Source organism: Procambarus clarkii, chromosome 71 (assembly GCF_040958095.1).
Source record: "Procambarus clarkii isolate CNS0578487 chromosome 71, FALCON_Pclarkii_2.0, whole genome shotgun sequence".
NCBI lineage: Eukaryota > Metazoa > Arthropoda > Malacostraca > Decapoda > Cambaridae > Procambarus > Procambarus clarkii.
The window spans coordinates 14,325,750-14,345,707 of record NC_091220.1 but is presented as its reverse complement, the minus strand read 5'-3'; the positions used below and the strand labels follow the sequence as shown (position 1 = coordinate 14,345,707).

Here is a 19,958-nt window from a genome sequence, read left to right as displayed (position 1 = left end):
CTTTATTTTATCGTGGTAACCGATAGACCGATATCTTGGGGCGGTGACCAAGATATCATTAGCCATCATTAACCACCGCTACAGGGGGGGGAGGGGGTACCACCTTGACCTTTGACCTTAACAAACTTCCTGTTCCTGGCAGACGAGTCACTACAGATACAGTCTGCCAGACACAACAGTATACGGAACCCACAAACACAAACACACACACACAGAAGACAGTCAAATCCAGACTATTATGTCGCTGTCGGCAGCTTGGTCATTGTGTTCCACGTAACTGTGCCTGCTGGGAGTTTGGTCACGAGGTGTCCCAACCACTCTATTGTTAGTGGGGTCTGTGGGTATATGGGCTGGCGGTGGCAGCAGCGGGTTGATGTTTGGAAAAGAACGGGTGGCTGTGTGTGTGTGTGTGTGTATGTGTGTGTGTGTGTGTGTGTGTGTGTGTGTCTCCGGTGTTTTGCTGCGCGTTAAGTAAACTCACAGGTGTTTTCTCCAGTTGTTAGGATGTTGTAATTGCCTCCTCTCTCTCTCTCTCTCTCTCTCTCTCTCTCTCTCTCTCTCTCTCTCTCTCTCTCTCTCTCTCTCTCTCTCTCTCTCTCTCTCTCTCTCTCTCTCTCTCTCTCTCTCTCTCGCTGGGAAATACAAATTATAAGGTGGGAGGCCATTTATTCCGTACAGGAAATTAATATCGTCTATCAGCATTTGGGTTATCGTCTACCACCATTTGGGTTATCGTCTACCAGCATTTGGGTTATCGTCTACCAGCATTTGGGTTATCGTCTACCACCATTTGGGTTATCGCCTACCAGCATTTGGGGTATCGTCTACCACCATTTGGGTTATCGTCTACCACCATTTGGGTTATCGTCTACCACCATTTGGGTTATCGTCTACCACCATTTGGGTTATCGTCTACCAGCATTTGGGGTATCGTCTACCACCATTTGGGTTATCGTCTACCAGCATTTGGGGTATCGTCTACCACCATTTGGGTTATCGTCTACCAGCATTTGGGGTATCGTCTACCACCATTTGGGTTATCGTCTACCAGCATTTGGGGTATCGTCTACCAGCATTTGGGCTATCGTCTACCACCATTTGGGTTATCGTCTACCAGCATTTGGGGTATCGTCTACCAGCATTTGGAGTATCGTCTACCAGCATTTGGGCTATCGTCAGCTTCCCGCTAACAAGGGTACAGTAAATTCACAAACTATATGGCCTGCTGTACGTTTAATGGCAGTTAGTTCTCGGTTCTAACGATTGAATAAGCGTCAAAATTGAGCGGCTTTTGTCTAGCTCGGAGCGGTTTTTGTCTAGCTCGGAGCGGTTTTTGTGTAGCTCGGAGCGGTTTTTGTCTAGCTCGGAGCGGTTTTTGTGTAGCTCGGAGCGGTTTTTGTCTAGCTCGGAGCGGTTTTTGTGTAGCTCAGAGCGGTTTTTGTCTAGCTCGGAGCGGTTTTTGTGTAGCTCGGAGCGGTTTTTGTGTAGCTCGGAGCGGTTTTTGTCTAGCTCGGAGCGGTTTTTGTGTAGCTCGGAGCGGTTTTTGTCTAGCTCGGAGCGGTTTTTGTGTAGCTCGGAGCGGTTTTTGTCTAGCTCGGAGCGGTTTTTGTGTAGCTCGGAGCGGTTTTTGTGTAGCTCGGAGCGGTTTTTGTCTAGCTCGGAGCGGTTTTTGTGTAGCTCGGAGCGGTTTTTGTCTAGCTCGGAGCGGTTTTTGTGAAGCTCGGAGCGGTTTTTGTCTAGCTCGGAGCGGTTTTTGTCTAGTTTGGAGCGGTTTTTGTTTGGCTCGGAGCGGTTTTTGTTTGGCTCGGGGCGGTTTTTGTCTAGCTCGGGGCGGTTTTTTGTCTAACTTGGAGCGGTTTTTGTCTAGCTCGGAGCAGTTTTTGTCTAGCTCGGAGCGGTTTTTGTCTAGCTCGGAGCGGTTTTTGTCTAGCTCGGAGCGGTTTTTGTGTAGCTCGGAGCGGTTTTTGTCTAGCTCGGAGCGGTTTTTGTGTAGCTCGGAGCGGTTTTTGTCTAGCTCGGAGCGGTTTTTGTCTAGTTTGGAGCGGTTTTTGTTTGGCTCGGAGCGGTTTTTGTTTGGCTCGGGGCGGTTTTTGTCTAGCTCGGGGCGGTTTTTTGTCTAACTTGGAGCGGTTTTTGTCTAGCTCGGAGCAGTTTTTGTCTAGCTCGGGGCGGTTTTTGTCTAGCTCGAGGCGGTTTTTTGTCTAACTTGGAGCGGTTTTTGTCTAGCTCGGGGCGGTTTTTGTCTAGCTCGGGGCGGTTTTTGTCTAGCTCGAGGCGGTTTTTGTGTAGCTCGGAGCGGTTTTTGTCTAGCTCGGGGCAGTTTTTGTCTAGCTCGAGGCGGTTTTTGTCTAGCTCGGGGCAGTTTTTGTCTAGCTCGGGGCGGTTTTTGTCTAGCTCGGGGCGGTTTTTGTCTAGCTCGGGGCGGTTTTTGTCTAGCTCGGAGCGGTTTTTGTCTAGCTCGAGGCGGTTTTTTGTCTAACTTGGAGCGGTTCTTGTCTAGCTCGGAGCAGTTTTTGTCTAGCTCGGAGCAGTTTTTGTCTAGCTCGGAGCGGTTTTTGTCTAGCTCGGAGCGGTTTTTGTCTAGCTCGGAGCGGTTTTTGTCTAGCTCGGAGCAGTTTTTGTCTAGCTCGGAGCGGTTTTTGTCTAGCTCGGAGCGGTTTTTGTCTAGCTCGGAGCGGTTTTTGTCTAGCTCGGAGCGGTTTTTGTGTAGCTCGGAGCGGTTTTTGTGTAGCTCGGAGCGGTTTTTGTCTAGCTCGGAGCAGTTTTTGTCTAGCTCGGAGCGGTTTTTGTCTAGCTCGGAGCGGTTTTTGTCTAGCTCGGAGCGGTTTTTGTCTAGCTCGGAGCGGTTTTTGTCTAGCTCGGAGCGGTTTTTGTGTAGCTCGGAGCGGTTTTTGTCTAGCTCGGAGCAGTTTTTGTCTAGCTCGGAGCGGTTTTTGTCTAGCTCGGAGCGGTTTTTGTCTAGCTCGGAGCGGTTTTTGTCTAGCTCGGAGCAGTTTTTGTCTAGCTCGGAGCGGTTTTCGAGCGGAGCAAATACACCTGTGTATGGGATGACGCAGGTAGTGTATTTAACGACACAACTGCTGAACGGAACGATGCATTAGGTGGTGTGGTGTGTATGAGATGACGCAACAGGAGGTGTATGAGGTGTATACACCCCGGGGTGTATAATGAGGGAAGCGGGAGTCGTGACCAATAGCTGAAGCCCGAGTCAGATAAACAAGAATTTCAAAACAAATCTTAATAACTCCTTGATTACCCGGCAACGATAGGGGGGGGGGATATGGAAATTGAAATTGAAATTGAAATAAGTTTATTGAGGTAAAATACACACAAAGGGATGAGGTAGCTCAAGCTATTCTCACCCCATTGGGGATATGGAGGGTCAGTTGAGAGGGGTATTGTGGTGGAATTGAGGGGGTGAGGGGGGGTGTCGGAGGTTCAAGTAGGGGGGGTTTGGATGGTGTGTATAGTGTATAGTGTCAAGGGGAACACACACACTAAACAGCATCACTATAGCACCAAGCCACCAGGGTGTGGAGTATGATGGAGATGTTGGAAGGATTAATGCTAGATAGATTAGTTTCGAGATGAGATGTTTTGCTGTCATAGTTGGGGGCCCAAGAGCCTCGATCTACTCTGTGAAAACCCACCCCCACAGTACATAGTTTCTAGATGAAATACATATTAGAAATCCCTCCCACCTTCGCAGAAAAGTATATATATATATATATATATATATATATATATATATATATATATATATATATATATATATATATATATATATATATATATAATTAAAGAGCCTTAAACAGAACATCAGACATGTGTGAAAACACCTGTGTGTGTACATGTGAATGCTACACAATATTCACATATAGACATCCATATATGGTGAAATGCATGTGAAAAACCTTACACACACACACACGCACACACACACACACACACACACACACACACACACACACACACACACACACACACACACACACACACACACACACACACACAGCTCCCTGACAAGAGGGAGCCAGCTTAGCTTAGCTGCCAACACCCACACATGGTGTCAGCAAGGCGGACAGCCCGCCTGCTTTCATACCTCTCACTGTATTTCCCACTTCTATACTTCTCTTCACCTATGCCTCTCCTTCCTCTTTACTCCCCACTCCCCCCCCCCCCTTTCCTTCAGAATACACTTGACATTAACTTTGTGTATGTCTAAAAGTATATTTTTATCTTTACTGAATATCAAATCGACTAGACACACCATTGTATAATACAATTCGACAATACCTCCTGTATTGTTGAATTAATACAGCGTGTATTACTCGATTTTATCATCAATTTGCCTTAAATAGCTTCTGATATTGATCAGATATATATGAAAGATGTTCTAGTGCTTTGTTCTAACGTGTATAGGGCTGCCTTCTCGTATTCGAATGGCCCCGAGTGATAGTCCAGGGTAGGGCGAGCCGTTTTGGTAGGCTCCCTTGCACCTGATGCCTCTGTACACTCTCAGTTGAGAGTCAGGGAGCTGTTGTGGATGCGATCAGACGCTTCCTCACATCGTGAAGGGTGGGAAGCAATAGCATCACGTAATCATATATTTTCTCTCGTATATTTTAAGTGTATATATATTTATGTATATTGTATGAGCTGAGGAGTGCGTGTATGAGCTGAGGAGTGCGTGGATGAGCTGAGGAGTGCGTGTATGAGCTGAGGAGTGCGTGTATGAGCTGGGGAGTGCGTGGATGAGCTGAGGAGTGCGTGGATGAGCTGAGGAGTGCGTGGATGAGCTGAGGAGTGTGTGGATGAGCTGAGGAGTGTATGGATGAGCTGTGGAGTGTGTGGAATGATCTCAATTGACCGAGAATGTCAGGAGAATGTGTTTTGATGAATGTGTTCTGACACATTCTGACCGAGTTGTCAGAATGTGTGAGATTGTCACTAATATTTGTTTACTAATGACTTGTGTCTTGTCCTACAGGTCCGGGGGTGGAGTGATGGTAAAGGTGCGGGAGGGGGAGGAAGCCCCCCCTGCCCCCCCGCCCACAGTCACCCTCACCCCCACGCCCCTCTCTGACGCCCACAACCACTCCACCCACCAGCCCACCACGCCCATGGGCGCTGCTCCGTCTCCGGCCTCTTCTCTCTCCGCGTCTGGACCCGTCTCACCCGCTTCATCCGTCAATTCGACGGGTGAGGCGTACGCCCACGATGACCTGCGGCCGTACTACCGCGCCCACGGCGCCCACAATTACCACCCGTGGGGCCGGCTGGCTACCAGCAGCCACGGGCGCCGCCACTCCCCCCACCACCACCACCACCACCACCACCACACAGCCTACCAGAATGGCTCTGGCTCCACCCACAGTTTCTACACCCACCACCAGAATGGCTCCGGCGGGCCCCACCACGCCCACCACCACACCAACGGCTACCACTACCACCACACCAACAGCCGAAGTCACTACCACAGCGATGGCGGCCACCACTACCACAAATCCAGCTACCAGGACTCCTACCAAGCCTACCACGGCGGCTACTCCGGTGGTAGGGGGCGCTACAAGTCCTCGCGGGATGACTCGTGGGCGCTGACTGTGGGCGGAGGCCGTGGGCGGGGGCATCATGGGCGTTACAAGACAATATCTCCAATACCCTCCAGATCGAGAGGCACTTCCCCACGCCCACATAACGCCTCTCAGTGCTTCTCTGGCAGCAGCACCACGCCCCTGGACGAGGGCGTGGGCGCCGTGACGGTGGAAGTGGGCGGGAGTGCGGGTCTGGTGGGCGGAGTGGTGGAGGAGGGGGGGCTGTTGATGGGGGTGGGAGGGGGGGAGGAAGGGCAGCACGTGGTCCACCTCCACATCAATCCTGGCACCACTGTCAACTTCACCACCGAGGACGGCCACGTTCAGCGCATATCAGGTAAGCAGTCAACCCCTGTCAACCCCCCCGTCAACCCCCCGTCAACCCCCAGTCAGTCCCCCGTCAACCCCCCGTCAACCCCCAGTCAGTCCCCCGTCAACCCCCAGTCAGTCCCCCGTCAACCCCTGTCAACCCACAGTCAGTCCCCCGTCAACCCCAGTCAGTCCCCCGTCAACCCCCAGTCAATCCCCCGTCAACCCACACCTACAACACCTTCACCTCATAATAGATTTCCCCTTCCCCTTTCACCTACAATATCACCCCTGCTATGCTTTAAATCACCCCTGGACAATAAATCACCCCTGGACAATAAATCACCCCTGGACAATAAATCACCCCTGGACAATAAATCACCCCTGGACAATAAATCACCCCTGGACAATAAATCACCCCTGGACAATAAATCACCCCTGGACAATAAATCACCCCTGGACAATAAATCACCCCTGGACAATAAATCACCCCTGGACAATAAATCACCCCTGGACAATAAATCACCCCTGGACAATAAATCACCATTGAGTGCAATAAATCACCATTGAGTGCAATAAATCACCCCTGAGTGCAATAAATCACCCTTGGAGGGGGCAATAAATCACCCTTGGAGTGCAATAAATCACCCTTGGAGGGGGCAATAAATCACCCTTGAGTGCAATAAATCACCCCTGAGTGCAATAAATCACCCTTGAGTGCAATAAATCACCCCTGAGTGCAATAAATCACCCTTGAGTGCAATAAATCACCCTTGAGTGCAATAAATCACCCTTGAGTGCAATAAATCACCCTTGAGTGCAATAAATCACCCTTGAGTGCAATAAATCACCCTTGAGTGCAATAAATCACCTCTGGAGGGGGAAAATAAATCACCCCTTTAGGATGCTGTAAGTATTAATTAATACATCAGTACCAGACTAATTAACACATCATTATCAGTCGGATTTTATATATATATATATATATAAAAATCAAGTAATCCAACAACACAGTGGTGCTGTAATCACCACTGGAGTGTGATGAAGAGGTTACATGATCCTATGTAATCCCGTAGAGCTGCCGCTGGTGACAGGATGAGCTTGGCGGGTCCAGTGGATTGGCCGCCGCTGTCGGCAACCGTCAATCAGTCAAAGCCAAAACCGCAGTGAAATCCTGGTATATATCGTAGATTTTCGCTCAGTTGAGAGGCGTATGGGAGCAGTTAGGATGTGTGGTGTGGTGGTGGTGTTTGTGGTAGTGTGTGGTGGTGGTGGTGGTTGCACGGGGGGGGGGGTATTTATAGGGTTTGGGGATCGGAGGATGAGGTGATTGGGTCGTTAGGTATGTGGTGGGGTGATCTGGGATGGGTGAACGATGCTACTTAGGGCAGGAAGTGTAGGGCCAGGGGGTGGTGTGTGTGTGTGTGTGTGTGTGTGCGAGCTCTCACTAGGGTGTACACACACACACACACACACACACACACACACACACACACACACACACACACACATTCATGATCTCCACATTCAAGATTCTCAAGGGAATTGATAGGGTAGATAAAGACAGGCTATTTACCACAAGGGGAACACGCACAAGGGGACACAGGTAGAAATTGAGTGCCCAAATGAGCTATAGAGACGTTAGAAAGAATTTTTTCAGTGTCAGAGTAGTAGACAAATGGAATGCATTAGGAAGTGATGTGGTGGAGGCTGACTCCATACACAGTTTCAAGTGTAGATATGATAGAGCCCAGTAGGCTCAGGAACCTGTACACCTGTTGATTGACGGTTGAGAGGCGGGACCAAAGAGCCTGAGCTCAACCCCCGCAAGCACAACTAGGTAAGTACACACACATACACCTCCCATTCCTGTTCCCATTTCCACCCTTCACTCCCTCCTCATGCAAGCTAACCTAACCTAACCTAACCTAACCTAACCTAACCTAACCTAATCTAACTCCCTAAATCTCAGAGAAAGTTTAAACAACAATTACACCCCCCCCCCCTCTCCCTCCACTTCTCACCCCTCTCATATTCCTTCCCTCCAGACACAAAGTTGCTAATACAACTCTCAACCCAGTACCTAACAGTTCCTTAATTATCTCCCCTCAAACCCCCATCAATCACCTCACTATGCCCCATCCTGATAACCCCTACACAAAGCAGCTCCCCACACTAGTGGACAAGAGGTCAGGTGGAAGCATGAGAATGCACGAACGAAATTGGGCTTTAAAGTAAAGGGAACAAATGCTGATGGCATTACAGGTAAAGCAGATGAAGTTGCGGATAGATGGCAGCAGCTACGACAGAAACAACACGCCAGCTATTATTATAATATACATTTTTTTTACTTCTGTTGCTTGTAGAAATGGATCTCGATCCATTTGGACAGGACGAGAAGGCATCCACAGGGACAGGACGAGAGGGCATCCACAGGGACAGAATGAGAGGGCATCCACAGGGACAGAATGAGAGGGCATCCACAGGGACAGGACGAGAGGGCATCCACAGGGACAGAACGAGAGGGCATCCACAGGGACAGGACGAGAAGGCATCCATAGGAACAGGACGAGAGGGCATCCACAGGGACAGGACGAGAGGGCATCCACAGGGACAGGACGAGAGGGCATCCACAGGGACAGGACGAGAGGGCATCCACAGGGACAGAATGAGAGGGCATCCACAGGGACAGGACGAGAGGGCATCCACATGGACAGGACGAGAGGGCATCCACAGGGACAGAATGAGAGGGCATCCACAGGGACAGGACGAGAGGGCATCCATAGGGACAGAACGAGAGGGCATCCACAGGGACAGAATGAGAGGGCATCCACAGGGACAGGACGAGAGGGCATCCACAGGGACAGAATGAGAGGGCATCCACAGGGACAGAATGAGAGGGCATCCACAGGGACAGAATGAGAGGGCATCCACAGGGACAGAATGAGAGGGCATCCACAGGGACAGGACGAGAGGGCATCCACAGGGACAGAATGAGAGGGCATCCACAGGGACAGGACGAGAGGGCATCCACAGAGATAGAACGAGAGGGCGTCCACAGGGACAGAACGAGAGGGCATCCACAGGGACAGAATGAGAGGGCATCCACAGGGACAGGACGAGAGGGCATCCATAGGGACAGGACGAGAGGGCATCCACAGGGACAGAATGAGAGGGCATCCACAGGGACAGGACGAGAGGGCATCCACAGAGACAGAACGAGAGGGCGTCCACAGGGACAGAACGAGAGGGCATCCACAGGGACAGAATGAGAGGGCATCCACAGGGACAGAATGAGAGGGCATCCACAGGGACAGGACGAGAGGGCATCCACAGAGACAGAACGAGAGGGCGTCCACAGGGACAGAACGAGAGGGCATCCACAGGGACAGAATGAGAGGGCATCCACAGGGACAGGACGAGAGGGCATCCACAGAGACAGAACGAGAGGGCGTCCACAGGGACAGAACGAGAGGGCATCCACAGGGACAGAATGAGAGGGCATCCACAGGGACAGAATGAGAGGGCATCCACAGGGACAGGACGAGAGGGCATCCACAGGGACAGAATGAGAGGGCATCCACAGGGACAGAATGAGAGGGCATCCACAGGGACAGAATGAGAGGGCATCCACAGGGACAGAATGAGAGGGCATCCACAGGGACAGAATGAGAGGGCATCCACAGGGACAGGACGAGAGGGCATCCACAGGGACAGAATGAGAGGGCATCCACAGGGACAGGACGAGAGGGCATCCACAGAGACAGAACGAGAGGGCGTCCACAGGGACAGGACGAGAGGGCATCCACAGAGACAGAACGAGAGGGCATCCACAGGGACAGAACGAGAGGGCATCCACAGGGACAGGACGAGAGGGCATCCACAGGGACAGAACGAGAGGGCATCCACAGGGACAGGACGAGAGGGCATCCACAGAGACAGAACGAGAGGGCGTCCACAGGGACAGAACGAGAGGGCATCCACAGGGACAGAATGAGAGGGCATCCACAGGGACAGAATGAGAGGGCATCCACAGGGACAGGACGAGAGGGCATCCACAGAGACAGAACGAGAGGGCGTCCACAGGGACAGAACGAGAGGGCATCCACAGGGACAGAATGAGAGGGCATCCACAGGGACAGGACGAGAGGGCATCCACAGAGACAGAACGAGAGGGCGTCCACAGGGACAGAACGAGAGGGCATCCACAGGGACAGAATGAGAGGGCATCCACAGGGACAGAATGAGAGGGCATCCACAGGGACAGGACGAGAGGGCATCCACAGGGACAGAATGAGAGGGCATCCACAGGGACAGAATGAGAGGGCATCCACAGGGACAGAATGAGAGGGCATCCACAGGGACAGGACGAGAGGGCATCCACAGAGACAGAACGAGAGGGCGTCCACAGGGACAGAACGAGAGGGCATCCACAGGGACAGAATGAGAGGGCATCCACAGGGACAGAATGAGAGGGCATCCACAGGGACAGGACGAGAGGGCATCCACAGAGACAGAACGAGAGGGCGTCCACAGGGACAGAACGAGAGGGCGTCCACAGGGACAGAACGAGAGGGCATCCACAGGGACAGAATGAGAGGGCATCCACAGGGACAGGACGAGAGGGCATCCACAGAGACAGAACGAGAGGGCATCCACAGGGACAGGACGAGAGGGCATCCACAGAGAACGAGAGGGCATCCACAGGGACAGAACGAGAGGGCATCCACAGGGACAGGACGACAGGGCATCCACAGGGACAGGACGAGTGGCGTAGTGGTAAGATATTCGCGGGCGATATGATCTGGGTTCGTATCCTGGCCGGGGAGGATTGACTAGGCGTTAATCATTATTTTATTATTATTATTCTTAATAATTTTCTCTCTACAATGGCCGGAATTGAGAGGTTTTGCTGTAGTCGTTACACAAACGCTAAGATTCATGTACGTAACCGGTAGTACAGTGGGATTCGTTGTCGACTCACAATCGGGAATCCAGGGTTCGAATCCCGAACGGGAATTCTTGAAATGGATGGCCATGCTTCCTGTCACATAATGCTTCTGTTCTCCCTAGCAGTAAATAGGTACCCGGGAGTTAGTCGACTGTTGACTAACAGTCAACAGTTGACACAGTCAACAGTTGACACAGTTAACAGTTGACACAGTTGTGCGTAAACTGTTGCTAACAGTTAACAGTCAACTGCTGGCTGCCTGTCCCCCCTGGCACAAGGAACTATTATTATTACAGTAGTTGCAAGAGTTTCTCCAAAAAGGTATAGTTACGCCCAAAAAAGTCAAAGAAAACGAAGAGCAAAGGTAGTCATAGCAACACACGTCCAAAGAAAACGTATTTTCTAATTTTTTTTGCCTTAATGGGATACTTTAATATTAGACATTTTTAACGTAAATGACAAATAATAACAAATAACATTGTATTTAGGAAAAGTATATACATAGCTGCAGAGTTAGAAACATACCGTTGGATTTATAGATAGATCTGGTACATATAGTACCTAGAGCCATATGTACGCTAAATACGTACATACGTACGCTTCATGGGTACGTTGTATATGGTTCATTAATGGACGCTATATGGTGGCCGCTGTCTCACCTGTCACATCCAACCACTTGGGCTGGACGGTAGAGTGACGGTCTCGCTTCATGCAGGTCGGCGTTCAATCCCCTGACCGTCCACAAATGGTTGGGCACCATTCCTTTCCGCCCCCTGTCCCATCCTAAATCCTTATCCTGACCCCGTCCCAATGCGCGCGCACGCACGCACGCACACACACACACACACACACACACACACACACACACACACACACACACACACACACACACACACACACACACACACACACACACACACACACACAGAGCAGAGATAGAGCCCAGTAGGCTCAAGAATCTGTACACCAGTTGATTGACAGTTGAGAGGCGGGACCAAAGAGCCAGAGCTCAACCCCCGCAAGCACAACTAGGTGAGTACACACTACGACCCCCCCCCCCGTGCTCGGGGGGGGGGGTCGAAGTCCGAATGGCCCGGATTCGATTCCCGGTCGAGGCAGAAACAAATGGGCAAAGTTTCTTCCACCTGATGTCTCAGTTCACCTAGCAGTAAATAGGCACCTGGGAGTTAGATAACTGCTACGGGCTGCTTCCTCTGGATGTAAGAAATGTGAAGAAAATAGATCAGGAACTATGGAATTAGACAACCCACGGTTAGAAAGGCGGGGCCCAAGAGCTAACAGCTCGATCCTGCAGCCACAAACAGGTAAATGGAACATGCTGGAGGAGGATTATAAAGTGAGAATATAGTGGAAATATTGACGGAGTGGGGGAATTATTGGCTCAATTGTGACCTAGAAACTCTCACTCTCTCTCTCTCTCTCTCTCTCTCTCTCTCTCTCTCTCTCTCTCTCTCTCTCTCTCTCTCTCTCTCTCTCTCTCTCTCTCTCTCTCTCCCTCCCTCCCTCTCTCTCTCTCTCTCTCTCTCTCTCTCTCTCTCTCTCTCTCTCTCTCTCTCTCTCTCTCTCTCTCTCTCTCTTAAGCTTCTTTGTTCTTCCCTTGTCTTCTTCCTTCTCTTTTCTTTCCCTTAACTATTCCCACTTTATTATAACCCTTTATTAATTCCCTACATTCGTCCTCTTCATTCTGCCAGCACCACTTATTCTCCTGTTTCTCGCTCCTCAATTAAAAAAAATAAATCAAATATGTGATAAATTATAATGAAAATAAAATAATAATATTAGAAACGCAATAAATGTATTTCATTATTGTACAGATATTAAAAGTGAACATTATATATATAATGACATCCTGGACCAGCAACCGGTTTGTACATGCTTGTTCTCCTTGACAGGTGAGTGGAGTGTTTCCCAGGCGCCAGCAGGTGGGTGGAGTGTTTCCCAGGCGCCAGCAGGTGGGTGGAGTGTTTCCCAGGCGCCAGCAGGTGGGTGGAGTGTTTCCCAGGCGCCAGCAGGTGAGTGGAGTGTTTCCCAGGCGCCAGCAGGTGGGTGGAGTGTTTCCCAGGCGCCAGCAGGTGGGTGGAGTGTTTCCCAGGCACCAGCAGGTGGGTGGAGTGTTTCCCAGGCGCCAGCAGGTGGGTGGAGTGTTTCCCAGGCGCCAGCAGGTGGGTGGAGTGTTTCCCAGGCGCCAGCAGGTGGGTGGAGTGTTTCCCAGGCGCCAGCAGGTGAGTGGAGTGTTTCCCAGGCGCCAGCAGGTGAGTGGAGTGTTTCCCAGGCGCCAGCAGGTGAGTGGAGTGTTTCCCAGGCGCCAGCAGGTGGGTGGAGTGTTTCCCAGGCGCCAGCAGGTGGATGGAGTGTTTCCCAGGCGCCAGCAGGTGATTGGAGTTCTATCACCACCACCACCACAACACAGCCTCACCACACCCACCACCACCACCACAACACAGCCTCACCACACCCACCACCACCACCACAACACACCCTCACCACACCCACCACCACAACACACCCTCACCACACCCACCACCACAACACCCCAGACCACACCCACCACCACCACCACAACACAGCCTCACCACACCCACCACCACAACACCCCACACCACACCCACCACCACCACCACCACAACACAGCCTCACCACACCCACCACCACAACACCCCACACCACACCCACCACCACCACCACAACACAGCCTCACCACCACCACCACCACAACACAGCCTCACCACCACCACCACCACAACACCCCACACCACACCACACCCACCACCACCACCACAACACAGCCTCACCACCACCACCACAACACCCCACACCACACCCACCACCACCACCACAACACACCCTCACCACCACCACCACCACCACCACAACACAGCCTCACCACCACCACCACCACCACAACACAGCCTCACCACCACCACCACCACAACACAGCCTCACCACCACCACCACCACAACACAGCCTCACCACCACCACCACAACACAGCCTCACCACACCCACCACCACCACCACAACACAGCCTCACCACCACCACCACAACATAGCCTCACCACCACCACCACCACCACCACAACACAGCCTCACCACACCCACCACCACCACCACCACCACAACACAGCCTCACCACCACCACAACACAGCCTCACCACCACCACCACCACCACCACAACACAGCCTCACCACCACCGCAGTAGTGGGATTTATGCCTACGACGTGCAATTTTCATTTTTTCCAATGCACGTCGTAGGCATAGGGGGTTTTTGATAGCTACGACGTGCAATTTTCATTTTTTCCAATGCACGTCGTAGGCATAGGGGGTTTTTGATAGCTACGACGTGCAATTTTCATTTTTTCCTATGCACGTCGTAGGCATAGGGGGTTTTTGATAGCTACGACCGGCTTTTTTCATTTTTTCCAAAGCCGGTCGTAGCATCTGGGGTTTTTCCTGTTTTTTTTCCCCTATGTCGGTCGTAGCATCTGGGGTTTTTCCTGTTTTTTTTCCCTATGTCTGTCGTAGCTTCAGGGGTTTTTCTGAATTTTTTTGTTCCTATGCCGGTCGTAGCATCACAATTTGCCTGGGGGTAGGATTAAAATGCCGGTCCCTGGCATCCCCAAATTTCGTTGGCTCAGTGACCCTGCACAGACATTGCTAATGGTCAATGACGTCACCAGCTAGCCGCTCAGCATTCCTGCACCGGCATGTTCGAGGGGATTAAAAAGCCTGTCGTAGCATCATGGGTTTTGCGATACAACAGTATCCTTGAAACCTAATATAAAATACCATCATCCCTAGTCTATTTTTTAATTTCATATTTACTTCCAACCATCACCCATTACATTTATCAAAGGGAAACAAGTATGTGAGGGAAGAACATAACTTCAGCACTGCAAGAAGTGTTGTGTGTATTTTCAAGTTCGTCCCCTGCTGCCTGTATTTATCCAGGTCTTTTCCTAAATATAAAACTTTAACCAATTCATTCCTATTCTGTTTCATGTCGATACGTATAATAGGTTATAAATATTCCCCTTTAGTATGACCATTCAGTCACACCTCTATCATGTCACCCCTATTTCTTCGTCGTTCTAGAGAATGTAATTTGAGCTATGACAATCTTTCTTGAAGGATCGTTTATTATGCATAGGGCAAAAATAAAATGAAAAACTGCTATCAGTCGTTTATATTTAAAAAAATAGAGGCCTGGGCATTGGTGATTTCAATGCGAGTTCGGTAGTGACCCTATCCTTATGCGCATCTCACATTCGCTCAAAAACACACCTCCCACACCATTTATCAAATAAAAAACTCATTCAGTAAAAGCAAGCCTCTCATATTTTTGAAATAAAAGCCTTCTGCAGTTACCACCTTTTGTGACGTCATCATGCCTAATGCGGCACGAGGTGTCAACGGGCTAAATGCGGATCCCAGGAGGTTCACACATAAGTGTGAACTCTTAATCTAGCTTAATACCTCACCTATACTCTGTGCTTCATCAGAGTTGATATTCTTGTACAATGGCTCGTATTTTCGCTCATTACTTATATTTTCTGTTATTCATAAACCCGACCAAACCTTCCTAACCTAACCTATCCTATCTTATTATATATAACAAACAAATACATTCTACAGAACAGTTATTGTTGTTGTTTAGTGACATCGTGAAAAGCGACCTCAGGTATAGGGACAATGTATTGATGGTCATTAGCATATAGGTGTGAAGGTATTACAGTACCTTACTGGTCAACTATGTATGACGTCACCAGACAACCAATGCTACCTTTGGCGTCCTACTGGCATGTGTATTTGATGTTATTAATGAAAATGACTAGACTATCCATCCCTACCTAACCTAATCAGAGGTTTAAGAATATACATTGTATAGGTTTCTATTATTTTATTTGTAATAAAAGTTTACATTCTAGTCTTAACAGTAAAATTTTAATGGGGAACAAGCATGATATTTCAGATGTTGGTCATAGCAATCCCAGATCCTGGTAATTTTTTGTGAGACCAGTTCCTCTGCCGCATCAAATCTGGAAGAATAAATAGAAACCATATGAGCAACACAGAATAATAATAATAATAATAATAAATCAGCAATAATATGAAAGACAATATATGGCAAACATCTAGAAATATACTTACAGCTCAGTAATATGAGGAGTCATCACACAGCGATATACATTTATCCTCTCCATCTATGCAAAATATCTTTTTGCAGTTAGGCATTGCAAAATTAGAATATGCAAATTGAATTATCTTCCTATCGTTCATATCATATTCCCCATATTCAAATAAAGTTTCAAATTTATGTAGTGCAGCTCTCAAGTTAAGGTTGCATAATTGATAGACGAAAAACATGGCATAGGCTCCACAATAATAGGAGTCCATGCTCTGTATGCGTTGTGTGAACATGTAAACTCTGTAATCTTCAAAATAAGAGAGGAATTCCTGTAAATAACTTGAATGGGATTCCATCTTCAGCCCAAAACTGTCCAACAGGGCGATAATGGCTCCTGAAGGTTTATTGTGTACATACACAGTCATCCAATGACCCATCATCGTTGCAGGGGATTTCTCATCTAAAGTATTTAAAATAAATACCACTGGCCCTTTATTCAATTTCTTGAAGATTCTCCGTACATCGTTCGCTAAATAACATCCGATATATATGGCTTCTTCCCCTAAATATATATTTTTCAACCCATTCTTTATTTCTAAACAATTCATGTTTCTTAGGCTCTCGTTTCACAAATAATACGTCGGTCAGCATTAATTTTCATAACCCCAGTAGTAGGACCAAACAGCAGTATGACTTTATTTCCCACTATGGCTGTATTAAATTCCAATGTAATTCTTAAATTCCCTGTCGCTTCCAAGGAAACTGTATCCTTTATTTCTTCTGGTGATAAATTAAAGACCAGCAGAGTTTGTCCTTTAACGAACGATTCGTATGACAAAATATTATCTACATTAAATCCTACAGCATTCAGGACCGTATAATATAATTTCGAACATTTATGGGGGAAATCACACGCGATATTAAATAAACTCGTGCCGTTCACTGAGATATATACGTTGCTCAAGGCGGAATTGTTGAAATATAATGGGTTTAAGGTATAATCTCCAGAAATGGCTTCCATATCAATAATGGCCATGTATAACTTCTCAGGGATCACTCCACCCCAGGGTTGGTCCATAGTTAATGATTTTTGGCCCTGCCCTAGAATATAGGTTTTAAATAGGGTCTTATCAAATATATACGTTACTGCTCCATTATTTTGGGCGAGTGCTCTGTTAATAGCTAGTAGCCCAGAAGGGAATGGGGTTAATCTATCTATCCATAAGCGGGCCATATTTATATTATATTTATAATTAGCAGTTGCTGTATCACTGCCAATAACCCATTTATCACTATTTAACTCCAAACGTATTCTTACATCTACGTTATCCAGTAAATATTCGCTAATAGATGCAATATCCAGCAGTAATTTAAAGCACGTATAAATGCCGTGTTCTTTCATATTAGCCATTTTCTCATCCTGATCTATCGTGGTCGTAGCAAAATACTGCGTATCAATTTTATTGGGTATCGTTAGCGCCTCTTCTTTATAAAAATGAGCTAGATGCTTAAAACCATCAATTTTACTTCTGGAAAGAGTCGTTAGCAGCTTTATATACGCCCAATATGAAAATAAAGAATTACTTTCAACTACTTGTTCGTTGAAATACACCACCACTGTTTTAAAAAGTGTTTGTGATAAACCATTGGCTACAGTCACTTTTTTGCCCGAATCTATTGCGGCGTCAGCTTCTGTTAATTCTATACCTACTTCTAGGGCTAGGGATGACATATCCAGGAAATGACCAGGAATGCCAGGGATTCTAAATTCGATATAGGAGTCCTTAAATTTATTAATTCCTAAATTAACAGGTAAAATATCAATATTTTTCCTGCTGGCTATAGTGGACTCAATCATACGTGCTGAATTAAGTTTGGGAAATCCATCTGTTACAGCCACTGTGTAACTTTCCAAAGGGGATTGTAGCCCCGCTCCTAGTGTAGTAGTAGTATTCATGCTGGATGCCATGAGAGGAATGAATTGTAATTTATGCAAACACGTCATTATATCTCTTATTCTGTTTTGTGTAACTGCGAATAAGTGCTAATTTGGTGGCCTTAGCCTTTCTCTTAGCCTTTTTCCGCCTTTTACCACCACCTAAAATCTGACGGCCAACCCCCTTCAATGATTCGATCCCATGCTTCTTCATTGACTTTTTAAAGGAATGTTCTCCTTTTTGCATGTCTTGCAAAACATTCTGACCCATACTTAAGACGGCAGGAGCGAGGGTTCTTATTAAAAATGGGGCTGCTTTACGGGCTAAACCAGTGAGGAAACTGAATATACCACCTCCTCTTATATGACTCCTATTGAATATTCTAATATCACTCAGCCCACCTCCTTTATATGAGGCAGGTGGGCTAATTAAGAATAATATTTCGTCTACAGACGGAGGGATGAAATTGACGCGCATTTTGTAGCTTGCAGATGAGTAATGAGGCTTGGAACTGTAATGTCCTTATTATATAGACCCAATTCGGGGTCGTATATGTAAAACAGCTGTTGTGCTTCCTCGTTTATCAAAATAAATAGGAGTCCCATTAGGATCTGTTACTGCAATACTTATACTATCCAGTACATTTGAATTTAGAGGTTTATATAGTTTCCTATTCGTGCTTTCACCGCCCTGCAAAGACACTACGTCCAATATATTCACTAATAAATTTCCGTACATCGTAGGAGCAATTTTATCGCAATAAACACACAAGTAATCCATCATGCCCCTGGGTTGTGGAGGGTAGGGACACGTGTCTGATATGGGTGTTTCATCCAAATAATTCTTGTGCACGTATATATCATAATTTTTATGCTGTTCAGTTCCTAAAACCTTGCCAATACTCGCCCCAAAAGATAGGGAAATCCTGCATATTGCTCGATTATCGTCATAATACAATACATTCTCATCGCTGCTCGCGGTATTGAACTTTACTCTATTGGAAATCGTTCCATATTTAATATATGCATCAGCATATCTTGGGAAATGCGTCTTATAGACATCAGACACAAAACTCAAATCGTTCTGTGAAAATATATGGGTAATTTCATTATTGATGGCGTATATAATTTCCTTTATGCCACCAGCTAAAATATTAGTTTTCGGTAGAAATTTGGAATGTTTGTAACTAATTCCTTTAGCATCTAGGTACATAATTCTCACGCGGATATAACTTTCCAGATCACCTGATCTTATTATGTAATATGACGAAGGCAATAATATATTCTGGAGACACATTTCGTAGGAGCGTCTAGAATCCAGCACAAGTTGATTATACAGTCTGTTTTCAAAAGCACTAGGTACATTATTAGGAAATAAATCTGTATTAGAAACACTAGTAGCATAAATAACGTGGGAATCCATTGCTGGACTATGAATGAATAAACTAAAAACAAAACAGAACATCTATTTATACACTCACCTTTAGTAAGGTAGCCAAGTTGCTCCTCCGCCAACTTTAGGGCGTTTAGTTTCTCCAGCAGCTGTAGTAGGAGCATACACCCGTTTTCTTCTTAGTACCACGTCATCATTAAATACTTGTTTACGAGATTCTGTATTCCTAAACATCTCTCGTGGAGTTGAGGTTAAAGAGATGAATAATTTAACCAGCGGTAATTTTTCTCGTGGGAATACAGAGCGGTGAATTGTCATTTTAGTTAAAATATCATCAATTATGTTTATTCCAGTCACTGGCATTTGCAGATTCCCATTGACGTCCCATTGCACCATCTTGCTTTCATCAAAATAATTCAACAGCGAAGTAGCATAATCATGATCTTTAGCTTTCAATTTTAAATGTACCAAATGTACTATTGAAGGATTAGCTCGTACTGAAACTGGTGCTACTGGAGTACTTGCTGCTGGTGTTGGAGCTAGTGATGGCGTTACTTCTGCTTTTTTAACTACTGGTACTTTAGCAGGTCCCTCATCGATGGTTTTACGAGGTACTAGATAATATTCTT

The 19,958-nt window shown here is 47.4% G+C and overlaps 2 protein-coding genes across 2 annotated transcripts in view; one reads left to right on the top strand and one right to left on the bottom strand.

Annotated features, from left to right (window-relative positions):
* LOC123753170 (uncharacterized) overlaps positions 1–3,885 on the bottom strand; it is a 4,403-nt gene extending 518 nt beyond the window's left edge. Inside the window, exons 1-3 of the mRNA XM_069311945.1 lie at positions 3,852–3,885; positions 2,207–3,036; positions 1,262–1,842 (exon numbers count right to left, since the gene is read on the bottom strand). Coding sequence (XP_069168046.1) covers positions 1,262–1,842; positions 2,207–3,036; positions 3,852–3,885 — 1,445 coding nt within the window. The remainder of the gene's footprint in view (positions 1–1,261; positions 1,843–2,206; positions 3,037–3,851) is intronic.
* Positions 3,886–4,442: 557 nt separating this feature from the next.
* Positions 4,443–19,958, top strand: part of LOC123753171 (fibronectin type-III domain-containing protein 3A) — a 237,145-nt gene continuing 221,629 nt past the window's right edge. Inside the window, 2 exon segments of the mRNA XM_069311944.1 lie at positions 4,443–4,465; positions 4,991–5,931. Of these exon segments, the coding sequence (XP_069168045.1) occupies positions 4,443–4,465; positions 4,991–5,931 (964 nt within the window).